Source organism: Cherax quadricarinatus, chromosome 75, assembly GCF_038502225.1.
Source record: "Cherax quadricarinatus isolate ZL_2023a chromosome 75, ASM3850222v1, whole genome shotgun sequence".
NCBI lineage: Eukaryota > Metazoa > Arthropoda > Malacostraca > Decapoda > Parastacidae > Cherax > Cherax quadricarinatus.
The window spans coordinates 10,051,588-10,067,507 of NC_091366.1; the positions used below are offsets into that span (position 1 = coordinate 10,051,588).

Consider the following 15,920-nt stretch of genomic DNA (forward strand, 5'->3'; position numbering starts at 1 on the left):
TACTAGTAAGGTGAGGGTGTCGAGCTTCACTTGTTCCTCCCGCCAGCCATTTTCAACTGCCATCTGTTCACTACATCTACTTTCTTACACAAGTACACAGCTTTTTCTCTGTATGTGTGCATGTCTTGTGAATTTTAACAGTGCATATTTAGCTTCTGGTTCCATACGGTTACAATCTTTGGTAAATTGTTTGGTAAGCCAGAGTTGTGAAGTATTTTATTAAGGTATTGGGTTAACCTTATTTAATACTTGGTTAAATCTACATCATGTACTGTGTCCATAATACCTACGTGTCCTTAAGACTTGTAGAATTTAAATATCTGCGGAATTTAACTTAATTAAGTGCCAGTGAAATTAATGTCGACATAGTTGTGTTCGTATTGAATAACGGTGGAAGTCACTTTCTTTGACTTTTTTCGCTTTATCCTAGGTAATTTAAACAGTTTTATATTTACGACATTTGTAATTATCCAGAAATAGTGTAAATTTGTACCTAAATAAGTTTTATATCATGTATCAGAGACTTTAACAACGATCTCGCTGACTTTTCACTAATCTCATATTTTCCAACAGGCAGAGTAGTTCGACATACAAATTAGTAAAAATATAGGAAAACAGCAGAAGGACCTGGGTTTGATCCAAGCACAGGTGGAAACTTAGTGTTTCCTTACATATGAATATGAATATTTATGAATATATATATGAATACAATAAGTGTCAGGGGCCCAAGACTGTTCAACTGCCTCCCAGCATACATAAGGGGGATTACCAACAGACCCCTGGCTGTCTTCAAGCTGGCACTGGACAAGCACCTAAAGTCGGTTCCTGACCAGCCGGGCTGTGGCTCATACGCTGGTTTGCGTGCAGCCAGCAGTAACAGCCTGGTTGATCAGGCTCTGATCCACCAGGAGGCCTGGTCACAGACCGGGCCGCGGGGGCATTGACCCCCGGAACTCTCTCCTGGTAAACAATATCACTTTACCGGGTCTTGGTGCCAACTTTTTGCACTCGACTAAGTATATTTAGGCACAGGTACACATAAATACAATTATCATAGTGTAAATTACCTAGGATAACCTAAAAGAAAGTAAAAGTGACTTACTTCCTTTTGGATTCTTGTTATTTCTACTGGTCCATCTTGCTTTTTTAAGTTGCTCAAGTTGTTAGTTTTGCTCACACTATTTTGCAGAATGTTTCACTCATCTACCCCTGCAAGGGAAGTTTCTTGATGCTGGTGAGGAGCTCTTGATCAGAGGACTTGGACTTTTCCTCCTCTTGGATCGAGTCGGAGTGCCTCCTTTTTCCCTGTAACTGACCACTAAGAGTTTAGAGCTTCCCAATGAATATGTAATCTACTCATATACAATTACCCTCCATTTCCAAACCTGTTTTCTAAATCTGAATTAACCAAACTTTAAGCCATCATTTTAAATTCTTTCTTTGTTAGGCTGTAATATTGCTGCACACTAACAGCACCTTTCAAGGCAGGTGAAATTGCTGACCTAGAAAATGTACAGAGAACCTTCACGGCGCGCATAACGGAGATAAAACGCCTCAATTACTGGGAGCGCTTGAGGTTCCTGAACCTGTATTCCCTGGAATGCAGGCGGGAGAGATACATGATTATATACACCTGGAAAATCCTAGAGGGACTAGTACCGAACTTGCACACGAAAATCACTCACTACGAAAGCAAAAGACTTGGCAGACGATGCAACATCCTTCCAATGAAAAGCAGGGGTGTCACTAGCATGTTAAGAGACCATACAGTAAGTATCAGGGGCCCAAGACTGTTCAACTGCCTCCCAGCATACATAAGGGGGATTACCAACAGACCCCTGGCAGTCTTCAAGCTGGCACTGGACAAGCACCTAAAGTCGGTTCCTGACCAGCCGGGCTGTGGCTCGTACGTTGGTTTGTGTGCAGCCAGCAGTAACAGCCTGGTTGATCAGGCTCTGATCCACCAGGAGGCCTGGTCACAGACCGGGCCGCGGGGGCGTTGACCCCCGGAACTCTCTCCAGGTAAACTCCAGGTATCCTCAAAACCTTATTTACATCTCTATACCTATCTTCCACTTTTATACTTGAATCATACCTCCCCATATTTGTCCTCATTTGGGGCTTGATGGTTCTAAGGACGTAAGAAAAAAGGAGCACTGCATCATGCCTACTATCCCATGCTAGGCAGGTCCAAGTCACCTACTGGCCTAAGCTAGGCAGGTCCAAGTCACCTACTGGCCTAAGCTAGGCAGGTCCAAGTCACCTACTGGCCTAAGCTAGGCAGGTCCAAGTCACATCTACTTAAGAAGGAAAGAGCACTGCATCAGACCTTCACTCCTATTGCTGAATGAAATGCATCGATTTAGCTCTTCTCATAATATTAATAATAATATATAATAGAGTTGCTTTGGAATATTAAACTTCGGCCAATTTATGCTGTAATATCGTACTATTATCTTGCCAGTTGTAGGTACAATGAAACATCTATAAAATCAAGTTTAGTGCTGTAATTAAAATCTTTTCCTTGTGCAGAGAGTAATTTTTGTTATTTGAGCTATGCTTTCTTAAACTGCAGATTTATATTAAATATTTTTTCAAGTTGAATATTACATATTTGCAGGTGATGGTTTATAACTAAAATGAATGCTGATGACCTCATGGAAAACAATGATGTTGACCACTCAATAATAACTGGGCTGGGTTGTAACCCCAGCTCAGTGATAGATAATGATGGTATTTTGGACATTACTGCCCCGCAGGCTACATCTACGGTTGGCAACAAGAAGTCAAGGTTAGTTCTCTTAAGAGACTATCATTAAAATGTTTTGGTTGTCTTGTGATAACGTATTTGAATTCTAAATTATCTCATTGGTTTCTTCAATACATAACAGATTATTACAGTAGCATGTTTAAGGACACTTATTAAAGAAGTTACATGAAATTTTTTTCAAGTGCCTGCTATAAATGGACAAATATTGTGACTATCTTCTCTCTCGACCTGTATCCATGAAATTTACTTAACTGTTAATCATGATCATTTAGTGCTTATATTTGGAACAGGGTATCATTATGCGTGACTCTTAAGACTTCAGTGGGATTATATACCCATAGGTAGCACTGGTAGTGGTCAGCCGTTAAAAAACTGGATTAACAGTCTGTAGGGTGATAAGGCCTGGAGATAAGGGCACCTGTTTGCCATGAACATGTTTCTGGATTTATTACAAAGCATTTCCTTAATTATAAAGGAGTAAGGGAAAGTCTGTTTAGGTATTGCAAGGGTTTGAGCTTCAGGGAATAGAAATGAAAGAAGTTAGTGTTTTTGAGGTGGAAGTAAATGAAGGGAAACTGAGAGTGAGTGTGTATCTAGAATAGCAAAATGTAAGGCTGCTAACAACAGCAAGAATATAACTAAGTACTTGCTGAAACTGCTAAAACCTAGTGCAGGAAGGCAAGTGGTAGAATTAACACAGATAGCCCAAATATATGGACTAATGATTAGACAACTATATTGATAACTTGACTCACGAAATCGTAATGACACGATTGCAAACAAACCATACCACGGGCAGAAATAGAACCCGCACTCAGAGAGTCTCAAAACTCCAGACCGTCGCATTAGCCACTGGACCAGCTAGCCACAATAAGATTCGTCCAACTAGGTATATTTCTACACCATAGGAAGGTTAGCATAGGCACCACTGTGACCACAAATGCAAGTTTTTACAGACGAATCATGTTAACGGCTTTGAGGGGACTTGAGCTAGAGTTCGTCACGGCCACTCTAGCTGGAGATTCGTCTGTAAAAACTTGCATTTGTGGTCAGTGGTGCCTATGCTAACCTTCCTATGGTGTAGAAATATACCTGGTTGGATGAATCTTATTGTGGCTAGCTGGTCCAGTGGCTAACACGACGGTCTGGAGTTCTGAGACTCTCTGATCGCGGGTTCTATCCCCGCCCATGGTATGGTTTGTTTGCAATTGTGTCATTATGATTTCGTGAGTCATGTTAACGGCTTTGAGGGGACTTGAGCTAGAGTTCGTCACGGCCACGCTAGCTGGAGATTCGTCTTTAAAAACTTGCATTTGTGGTCACAGTGGTGCCTATGCTAACCTTCCTATGGTGTAGAAATATACCTAGTTGGACAAATCTTATTGTGGCTAGCTGGTCCAGTGGCTAATGCGACGGTCTGGAGTTTTGAGACTCTCTGATCGCGGGTTCTATCCCTGCCCATGGTATGGTTTATATTGATAACTTGCCTTACTAAAATGTTTTGAGAATATTATTCATATAGGAATGAGAATGTATTATTGATTACAATTTTTTAAGAATCTTAGATTTTTTTTTTTTCCCCTGTACTGTATTAGGAAATGTAACTTATTGATTGATTTTCCACAAATGCACGTAGGGAGGATTTGACAAGGCAGTATTTATGCACACTAGAAGAGGCAAGTGAGGGTCTGTCAGGTGAATTTGAACAATTAAAAAGAATTGGAAGTGTTGCTGCACCTCTATCTCGTCCACTGAATGTCTGTCCTCTGAAGGTAAGCAATTTTTTTTTTTTTATATATTTTGTCCTATGACATTTACTCCATCTACCTTTTGTTAATCCCATGCATCTCACTTTGTCTTTTTTTTATCTACTAATTTCTTCTAAAAGCTTATTAATAAGGAATCTATTATATTTGCTGTTGTCTTCATCAGCTTGTTTCATTCTCCTAGCCATGAATCTCTCAACAACAGTCATAGTAGGAGACTGCTGCAGACAAGTTTCTGACAGCACTTTCTAGTCGTACCTGAACTTGGTTTGCCCACTCGTCCTTTCATTTACTACAGACTTAAGAATTAAATCTTAACAATTCCTTGACTACCCATTCTCTAAAGACATGTTTGCTATCTGGAAGGATTATAATGTATATTCGAGGCATGTTGTGTTGAACATACAGCATCTTCCCGCAGAATAGTGTGAGCAGTCATGTGATTGGATCAGCTGTGTCCACAGTATTGCTGGTCATGCACTCCATTCTCATTCTCTAGCCTTCATGTGTGGTAAATCTATGAAGTGTGAGGTGAACACTTCAATATTGAATATGTATATTAACCTACTTCATTTCTGAAAGGGCTAAAAATACAGTGAACCCTCTTCATTAACTGACCAATAGAGGAGGGGTTATACATTATTACTGATTGTCCAGAACTTCTGAATTGTGAAATCAATTTTTCTCTGTCATCCAGTCATCTTCTGAACAAACAGACTTGATCAGCTGGTTAAGAAAACTGGGCATTAGGAATACAGGTATTGTAACCTGTAGTACTAGAGTGCAGTAATGTTCTGTAATTTTATCATACTGTACATAATTTACAGTAACATTGCTTACCTCTTCATGGTGAAGAAATATATAAACTGCCATGTTCAATAGAGGAGAGACTAAATAAATTTTATTCTAAGTCAGAGGAGCTGTGAAACGTTACTAGTGAAAATAATGTTGATAGCTGAGAAGACATGCCATCGAGATGCCAGATTTAACCTTCTCTATTAGTTGAAGTTTCTGCTAACTGAGAACTACAAACTTTCTCAATACCCCTACTTGCTTTAGGAGCCAATGTTAATTGCACTTCATTTAATATGTTAATAAAGTCTCACTAAATAGAAAGAAAATTAGACTGAATGACTAGTCTATGTGTGAGCACAATCAGTCAACTGCCACAGGTGACCTACAGTTCAGGGAACAATGAAAACAGGTTCTGGACAAGACTGCACTGGCACATACCAGACATAAATCAAAGTCATTGAACTTGGTCTAGTACTTCAGAAGACAACTATGGACCAAACCAAGGTTTCTACACATCTCCCCAATTTTATTGGTCCAAAATTGCTAAAATATGTTAATGAGACGTTTTACTGTATATGAATGTTAATTCGTTAATTAAAAGTGTCCCGATTTGAAGTAGTACATGATACTCTTCTTTGTTGATAAGTGGAAATATACCAGCAACCTTTTGCATTACTTGTTCAGTCTTGATTAGACCATAAAACTGATCTGTCACAAAAAAAAACACAAGATGGGAAACTTAAAATACTCTACATTCATGCTGGTATGTCTTTGTGAATTTGCAGCTGATTGGTGACTTCTTTAGCAACCCTCTTAGATTTTTCAAGTTTATCAAGGTTAGCAAAATGTCACCCAATGAATTATTAATCTAGTCACGTTTAACTCTTTGGCTGTTTTGGTCGCATATATACGTCTTGCAAGCCACCGTTTTTGACGTATATACAGTACATACTCATAAATTCTAGCGACTTCAAATCAAGCAGGAGAAAGCTGGTAGGCCCACATGTGAAAGAATGGGTCTGTGTGGTCAGTGTGCACCATATAAAAAAAATTCTGTAGCACGCAGTGCATAATGAGAAAAAAAAACTCCGACTTTTTTTTTTCTTTTATTAAAATGCCGACTTTGTGGTCTATTTTCGTATAGTACTTATGGCTGTATTCTCATTTTCTTGGTCTCATTTGATAGAATGGAAAACATATTATAGAAATAGAGGTGATTTTGATTGGTTTTACTATGAAAGGAACCTTGAAATGGAGCTCAAAGTAGGGGAAATGTTTGATTTTTGCCAATGTTCAAAAGTAAACAAATGATGTCATTTTCCAATAAATGTCCAAGTAGCCATTCTAATATGCAGTCATGAATGGGTTAACATTATTTATACAATTATTACAATATTGCAGTAGTCTGCATAACAGTAAATCTTCTATTTTTTCTTTTTTAATAAAAATTCAAAATGGAAAGCAAGAGTAATAACAGAGGGGCCTGGAGATGTGACTGATGAACAAAGAAAATGTTATTTTAGAGCCAGGAATGTCTGCATTGTTCATTCTGGACCCTATTTTGAAATTGTCATGTTTTTTAATTTTCGTGAAATTGGCCAAATTGCAAATTTCTGACCACGTTATTGAGTAGTTGAAATCGGTAAATGGGCAGTTTCTTGTACTCAGTCGATAGAAAAAATGGAATTCTAAAGAAGTAGCTATGAGTTTGGTCGACTGGAACAATGGAATTAGCTGAAAATAGGCCTCAAAGTGGGCAAAATCGCCAATTCGTAAATATCGCCAAGGTCGCTAACTTCGCTAGAGCGTAATTCCGTAAAATTTCGTTCTTTTGGTGTCATTACAATCGGGAAAAGATTCTGTATTATTTGATAAGTTTTTTTTTTTTTAATTTTGCGACACCAGGAGACACCTCAGGATTTCGGGTTGCGACAGTCAAGGGGTTAAAGAAAAATTAAATTCTTCTGAAAACAGTTATGCACCACAAAATTCTAGGTTCAGCAGAAAAATTAGGCTTGGCCAACCAAACTTGATGCTTTATTCATAGGAATTGTTGATTTGTTTTTATGTTATGCAATATAATTTTTTTTTTTATAGAATGTTGATGTCAAAGTGAAAATTCCTGAAAACCAGACTTCAGCCTCACTTGAAGCAGAGTCTAAATCGAGACATTCTTCAGGCCTTATGACGGGTATACCCTTGATCAGAATTGATGGTTTGAGTGGTAAGTTTATAAGGAAGCTTGGCATTTTTTGTTTTGATTGATCAATTGAATGATTATTCAGTTGGGCATTGGTACTGATTTTATTTTTTCTCTAAACAGATTTGTCATCAAGCAGATTTTTAGTTGACCATACTAATTTGTCAACCGGTGAATTAACCAGAGCACAACTTGAATGGGATCATCTCCGAGATACTAAGCAACCAGGTACTGTACTATAGTGCTGCTTATATATTTTTTATGAATTAAAATGTTTTTGTCCACACAATTTAAAATTTTGGCATTGTGTACCGTCTTGTTGCAGGCTAAGTACTATTGGGTAACTTGTTTCTTATTTGTAGCGTATATTGGCTATTACAGCTTCAAATTCAGTAGTTAAGTAAGCCCATATTCAGAAAATGAAATTTCGATATTATATATGTTTTCTCTGATGCAAATTTTTCAAATAGTAATGTAATCACAGGTATACTTGAGCAAAAATTTTAAATTAGGAAAGTATAATTTGTAAATACTGTATATTTTTTTTAATTAGAAACCTGTACTTGCCTAATTGTGGTTGCAGGGGTCGAGACTCGGCTCTTGACCCTGCCTCTTCACTGACCGCTACTGGGGCCTCCCTCTCCCTGCTCCATGAGCTTTATCATACTTCGTCTTAAAACTGTGTATGGTTCCCACCTCCACTACATCGCTTGTCAGACTATTCCACTTCCTAACAACTCTGTGGCTGAAGAAATACTTCCTAACATCCCTTTGACTCATCCGAGTCTTCCACTTCCAATTGTGACCCCTTGTTTCTGTGTCCCATCTATAGAACATCCTGTCTCTGTCCACCTTGTCTATTTCACGCAGTATTTTGTACGTTGTTATCGTGTCTCCCTAACCCTCCTGTCTTCCAGTGTCATCAGACCGATTTCCATTGACCTTTCATCATAGGACATTCACTTTATTCTGAGTAAGAGTAGTAGTATTGCTGTTTAATACAGTATGAACATTGGTATTATTGTGCTTTTTTTTTCCATACTGTAATGCTATAAAAGCAAGGAAGTGGGTACTGTTCATGGTGTTAATTTTGCATTACTAGTGTTGCCCTATATTCACAAGATAATATAATTTTTTTATTAGATGATTACAAGCTGAATATGGAAGGCAAGTCTCTTGCAGTAATTCAGACGGATGTTGAGGAATATGGGGACTCTGATCTTAGTCAGGGAGAAGTTGAAGACTTCATTCTACCTGGTAAGAAAACAGCATAAATTGTTTTATTGCTTTAGCAAACTCGTTTTTTTTTTTCTCTCATGTTGGCAGTCTCATACTGAGGAAGGGTGACCCAAAAAAGAAAATTTTATCATAATGTCTTTGCATAGGTGCCCAGATATAACAGTTTAAATGTCACTCCAGACAGCCAATATCCCAAACCTCTCCTTTCTTTAAAAATGTAGGCATTGTACCTCCCACCTGGACTCAAGTCGGGCTAACAAGTTTTCCTGAATCCCTTTACAAAATATTACCCTGCTCACACTCCAACAGCTCGTCAAGTCCCAAAGACCATTCGTCTCCATTCACTCATATCTAACACATTCACATGTCCTCTGCATATCCAGGCCCCTTGTACACAAAACCTTTTACCCCTCTCTCCATCCTTTCCTAGGATGACCCCAACCCCTCCTCCCCTCCATTACAGATTTATGTATCCTCCAAGTCATTCTATTTTTGCTCCATCCTCTCTAAATATCCAAACCACTTCATTATCTCTTCTTCAGCCCTCTAACTAATACTTTTTGTAACTCCACACCTCTTCCTAATTTCCACACTACGAATTCTCTGCATAATATTTACACCACACATTGCTCTTAGACATGACATCACTGCCTCCAGCCTCCCTCTCTCTGCAGCATTCACAACTCATGCTTCACACCCATATAAAAGTGGTGGTACCACTATACTCTCATACATTCCCTTCTTTGCCTCCATGGATAACATTTTTTGTCTCCATGATGCCTCAATGCACCACTCGGCTTTTTGTTCCTTCATCAGTTCTGGGGTTAACCTTGTCCTTCATAAACCCATCTGTCGACAAATCTACTCCCAGATATCTGAACAGTCACTTCTTCCATACTCCCTCCCTCCAATGTGATATCCAGTTTTCTTTACCTAATTCATTTGATACCATCAACACATTATTCTTATCTATGTTTACTTTGAACTTTACACATTATTATTAATGAATACTGTATTATTCATAAAATCCCAAGTAAACAGGTGTAGATGTAAGCATCCTCTAGGGGTATAAGTCATGAGAAATAGGTTAGTGGTACATGAATGGTATACAGTTCTGACAAGATGAAAGATTAGATAAATGTACAATATCTGCCTATCTTTATTTGTAGACATTTTGCTGTTCAGTGTCTTTATCAGTACAGTTTGGAGGACATTGTCCTTGATAAAGACACTGGATAGCAAAATGTCTACAAATAAAGATACATAATATGCAAAACAACCACTGTGAAAGAGTAGTGAAATTCCAAGCACTTTCGTGACTACTCACATTGTCAAGGAGCTATCAATGTTGCACATGTCTAATTTTTCAATAGGTATAAGTGTTATGTATGCAAGAATTGTGGCACTGCTGTTTAGAGAACTTGGGTCACTTATTGGCACATCCAAGTATTTACTGCTTTACTTTTTTGGTTAATCATGTCTTATATAATAGAACAAATAATTATTATACGGTATATTAAGCGACAGTTGTTTAAAAGCTGTTGTATTCATTGTAAACTTCCACATTAGAGCAAAAAAATATTTTTATTTTGAATATGCAAGTGTTGCATCATGTAAGCATCTGAGCCTTGAACATTTGATGGTGCTGCTGTACCTCATCTTCATCCCTCTCATTTGCTCTCACATGCATTATATTTTTCACTTCCTTTTCATCTCTCATCTGCTTGTGCTTTCTTGCTCCATCCTATCACACTTGTGGACTTTCTCACTCTTGTACTGTCACTTGTGCTCATGTTGTGTAGGCTGATGAATAAGGAACTAGAGATTATAAAATAAATAGAATCATGGTAGGGGATTAAACCTCTGTTTTGAGTAACAGGCCCTGTTCTGTATCATTCAGCCATGATGATTTACAATAGGAAAGTTCTAAAACTGGCTGAATGGTACAGCATAGTTCCTGCTACTTGTAGGATCTTGGTTTGATCCCTGACCATTGTTGTTTATTCATGGATAGTCCTTCACTAGGACTAGCTAGCTTTGTGTATTACAGAGTTAGAAATTCGGAGGCAACATGTCCTGACTGTCAGTGAAAAAAATGATTAAAGCCAGTATTTATGGTAGATACTGAAGTCTCTCAAAAATGAGAAATTGTAATTAGTAGTTTGAGAATAAGATACAAGATCTTATGAAGAGTATGAGTAAGCCAGAGTAGTTTGGTAAAGCTCTTTCTGTATCTGATTAAAGATAAAGAATAAATTTGATGTACACCTCAATGGGCAAGTTTCTCATACAAACTATTCTCATAATATAAATGGCAGCATTTATGCACGTTAATCTCATAGTCTTGGTTTTAATCTCTTAATTACAAGACTATCTGAGTGGTATGAATTTCAACTATCCAGTATTTGCTAATTTGTTTAGATTATTTTTGGGCTGTCTTTGTGTAATTCCAACTTTCAGTATATTTGTAGGAATAAAATAAACTGCATGATAGGCTGCAAATATTGCAGATCTGCAGCTCATATCTTATGTTTATATTTCAGGATTAGATAAAAAGTATCTGGAACAAAGTCTGGAGGTTATGAGGTGTCAGGATCTTAGCAGACCTGAAGATCACTCTTATGAAGTCTCCACTATCTCACAAATGAGTAGGTCACTTTGTTTTAAACTTAATACATATTACCATTTTTTTTTCATTCATATAAAAGAACATTTGAAGCAGATTTACCCTCAGCTATTTGCTCCTAGCTATACCTAAAATTATATTATTTTTTTCTTCTATTAATAGTCATTTTCTGTGTTCAGATTTCATAAACCCCTCCTGAAGTAATAATGTTAGTAAACTTCTTGTTACACCTGCTATAAACTCGTGATCACTTTGCCCAGTTTGTTTACGGCTTTCTGCTTAGGCTCTGCACTTTATGGCTACCAAGTTATGTCAGTGAAAAATTTTTGCAATATCATGAAGAATATTATTCAAAAAAAATAATAAATTTATTTGCTTCTTGAGAGTGGAGGAAAAATGATAGACATGCTTTTTGTTCAGTGTTTAGTTTAAATACCAAATGTATTCAGTGGAACTTTAGGTAGTTTTAACCCTTTCAGGGTTTCGGCCGTACTGGTACGGCTTACGCCCCAGGGTTTTTGACGTACTGGTACGCCTAAATTCTAGCGCCCTCAAATCTAGTGAGAGAAAGCTGGTAGGCCTACATATGAAAGAATGGGTCTACGTGGTCAATGTGCGCAGTATAAAAAAAATCCTGCAGCACACAGCGCGTAATGAGAAAAAAAAAACTGTTTTTGGATTAAAACCGACTTTGCACTGTATTTTCGTATGGTGTTTATTGTTGTATTCTAGTTTTCCTGGTCTCATTTTATAGAATGGAAGACATAATACAGAAATTGAGATGATTTTGACTGGTTTTACAATGAAAAGTGCCTTGAAATTGAGCTCAAAGTAGCAGAAATGTTCGATTTTTACCAAAGTTCAAAAGTAAACAAATCATGCCAGGCGTCCAATACACATCAGCTGGCGAGTCTGATATTCTTTCACAAGTGCGCTGATATTATTTATACCATTTCTACACTAATGCAGTAGTCTGCATAACAGTAAATCTTCTATTTTTTGTAAGAATAAAAATTCGAAGTGGAAAGCCAAAGAAATATAAGAAGGGCCTGGGGATGTGATTAATGAACAGAGGACTTGTTATTTTAGTGCCAGGAATGTCTTGTTTATTCTGGACCTAATTTGGAAATTGGCATCTTTTAAAATTTGTGTGAAATTGGCAAAATTGCTAAATTCTGACCATTGTATTGGATAGTTGAAATTGGTAAATGGGTGATTTCTTGTACTCATTCGATAGAAAAAATGGAGTTCTAGCGAAATAGTTATGATTTTTGTTGACTAGTACACTGGAATTGGCTGAAAATAGGGTTCAAAGTGGGCAAAATTGCCAATGCGTAAACATCGTCGAGACTGCTAACTTCGCGAGAGCATAATTCCGTAAGTTTTCCATCAAATTTCATACTTTTGGTGTCAATATGATCGGGAAAAGATTCTCTACCTTTTCATAAGTGTTACAGTCTTCTGTATCCAGAGATAGTGTACAAGGTGATTGATAAAATCACAGCTGGCAACAAGCTTTTATCTGTTACTTACCAAACAGTCAATCAGTAAGAGGTCCAAATGTAAGAAAATAAATGCAAAGGACAGTGCTGAGAAGAAAAAGATGCTGATTTCCATGGACTTAGCCAGGCAATACCAGCTAAGTACATCTATGATACGTAGATACTAAAGCTGTATCAGTTATGTTCAGTGATTAAACAAAACAAAAATTGTATCAGTTAAATTCAGCGATCAAACAAAACAATGTTGTTGGAGGTTTACAGGGCCACTGACATCCTACACCACACCCTCAACCTCTCCCACCATCTCTGCTCCAAGTGTGTAAGTACATGTACACTTGATATAAACAGTTTAACATTTCTTTACATTCTGTAATTTTTTTTTTTTTTCAACAAGTCGGCCGTCTCCCACCGAGGCAGGGTGACCCAAAAAAGAAAGAAAATCCCCAAAAAGAAAATACTTTCATCATTCAACACTTTCACCACACACTCACATTATCACTGTTTTTGCAGAGGTGCTCAGAATATAACAGTTTAGAAGCATGCACATATAAAGATACACAACATATCCCTCCAAACTGCCAATATCCCAAACCCCTCCTTTAAAGTGCAGGCATTGTACTTCCCATTTCCAGGACTCAAGTCCGACTATATGTAATGTATTATGATTTATTATGTTTTTATATATGATATTTCTGCAATTAGCCTCGTAAATACTCCGTTTTCTCTTACAATAAGAGTCAAAGTTAGACAGGAAATGGTGGACGCTTGCGCCGCTGCCTCTGCCACCGTATTATGGCCTATTTTATTCATTCTAGAGTAAGTATCATGTTTCGTTGTTAATTATATTGTTTATTATGTCATATTAGATGAATTGTGATAGATAAATAAGCTGTACAGTTGATATTAGTGTCATATTCAAGTATTTTGTCTTGTCTCCAGAGTATAGGAATGGATTAATGGCTTGTCAATTTATTTAAATGAGGAAAATTGATTTGATATACAAGTAAATTGAGTTATGAGCTAGGTCATGGAACGGATTAAACTCGTAAGTCAAGGTTACACTGCATATCTACGAGCACAGTATAGCACTGGATTTTTTGCATTATCCTAGGTAATTTACACTGTACAGTTGTATTTGTGTACCAGTGAGAGACACACACACAAAGACGGATAGACAGAGGCACAGACACACACACACAGACTGATACAGAGACAGACATACAGAGATAGAGCTAGCCAGCCAGCCTGCCTGCCAAATGCTTATTACATGTTCCAGAATTTTCTCTTTACTTGGGGGATAGGTTATAAGACATTCTGGAAGGGTGTTGCACAAATGTTGCACATTGGTTATTATCAGGGTTTTAGATATTTCCTTGACCACTTGTGGCCACATCCACCTTAAAGCCACTAAACTTGGAGTCAACATCACTTTCCTCTTAAATGGGGTGTGTTAATGACACGACATCAGTGAATCCTTGGTGTTTGCGGTGCCGTTTTCTCAAGCTAGCGCTCAGTTTAACTGGTGCTCCCACAAGGTACTAAGTGGTCCCAGATTTTTTTAATAATGCGAACACCGAGTGTTAAGACTTATTCTATACTGACCAGGCATCTCAAGCCAATTGTGCCAAATTTGGAGGCAGGAAAAATAAAACTTAAATATACATTTGGGGCACTAAAGGTAAGAACGTATATAAGCTAACTTCGTGGAAGGTTCCATGAACCGTGGTGCCTTTCATCTCCACATATCAGCTGTTCCTCTTCAGGTTGTACTAGCTGCGCCCCTTAAGTAAAGTGCTCTGATGCCAGCGAGGAATTCTTGAATCAAGGTATAGGATGCCGCCGCCTCCTCAGATTGAGCCTGATTGGTTCCCAGGCACAGTATGTTTCCTCTGGGCTTACTGCTTCTGCCATCACTGTGATAATAGTAATACACCAGCTGTTGCTTAAAGCCTGCACAGCTGGCACCACAGATAGCAAGAGCTTGCATGAATAGAAGGAAAACAAGACTACTTGAAAAGTGATTCTTGTCAAATTATTGAGGTAATAAGAGGCTTTTCGACAGGTGTCGTGGAGCCTTCCATATTATGTAGACTTTGATATTTGAAAATATTATAATACACATACATGCGTGTTAACCTCATTCAGAGCTAGATTGAAAAATTCACTAGTTTTTGCTCACTGACGATATTGAAGACATGCCAGAAATATTAGCTGTTCTGAACAGTCATTGGTTTAGCTATGGAATTTAACTTGGTTAATTTTTAAGCTGAATAAATCATCCTATTAAGTGGTCTTCTGCCTAAACTGTCTATCCTTCTAACCTTCAAAGACACCATCTTATACACTACTTTCTTTATACGAATCTTAATCTTGCTTTGTCTCTGTAGATGCCTTCTTTTCTCATTACATTGTCAAATGCTCCAAACTTCAGAACACTTGTGGCTTGACCTGATCTTTATCTCCTCTCCTCTCACCTCTTCTCCTTTCCTATACTTTCTGTGCTTGTCCTTTCATATACCTAGATAGGTTCTGTCCTGGGTTTTTGGTTCCACCCTCGTTGACTATTAACACTTGCCGTGCTCCTTTTTTCTTTACTACTACTATGACTGTGAAGATGACAACTACTACTACTGCCACCTACTACTATCACCACCACCTACTACTACTACAACCACCTCCACCTAAGTACCACCACCTACTACTACTACCACCTACTACCACCACCTACTACTACTACCACCTACTACTACCACCTACTACTACTACCACCTACTACACCTACTACTACTACTACCACCACCTACTACTACCACCACCTACTACCACCTACTACTACCACCACCTACTACTACCACCACCTACTACCACCTACTACTACCACCTACTACCACCACCTACTACCACCACCTACTACCATCACCACCTACCACCACCACCTACTACCACCACCTACTACCACCACTACCACCACCTACTACTACCACCACCACCTACTACTACTACTACCACCACCACCTACTAC

The 15,920-nt window shown here is 38.0% G+C and overlaps 1 protein-coding gene across 7 annotated transcripts in view; it reads left to right on the plus strand.

Moving 5' to 3' along the window:
• Window positions 1–15,920, plus strand: part of LOC128691763 (centrosomal protein of 192 kDa-like) — a 124,953-nt gene continuing 109,033 nt past the window's right edge. For 5 of the 7 annotated variants that reach the window (XR_011394117.1, XR_011394118.1, XM_070101035.1 and 2 more), the window contains exons 1-7: window positions 1–92; window positions 2,621–2,791; window positions 4,407–4,542; window positions 7,429–7,555; window positions 7,655–7,759; window positions 8,675–8,788; window positions 11,314–11,418. Coding sequence is in view for 5 of the 7 variants with exons in the window: in XM_070101035.1 (XP_069957136.1) it covers window positions 2,640–2,791; window positions 4,407–4,542; window positions 7,429–7,555; window positions 7,655–7,759; window positions 8,675–8,788; window positions 11,314–11,418 (739 nt within the window). In the remaining 2 variants the exon portion in view is untranslated. Of the gene's footprint in view, window positions 194–2,620; window positions 2,792–4,406; window positions 4,543–7,428; window positions 7,556–7,654; window positions 7,760–8,674; window positions 8,789–11,313; window positions 11,419–15,920 lie in introns of all 7 variants that reach the window. The other 2 variants (XM_070101033.1, XM_070101037.1) reach the window with 2 other exon arrangements.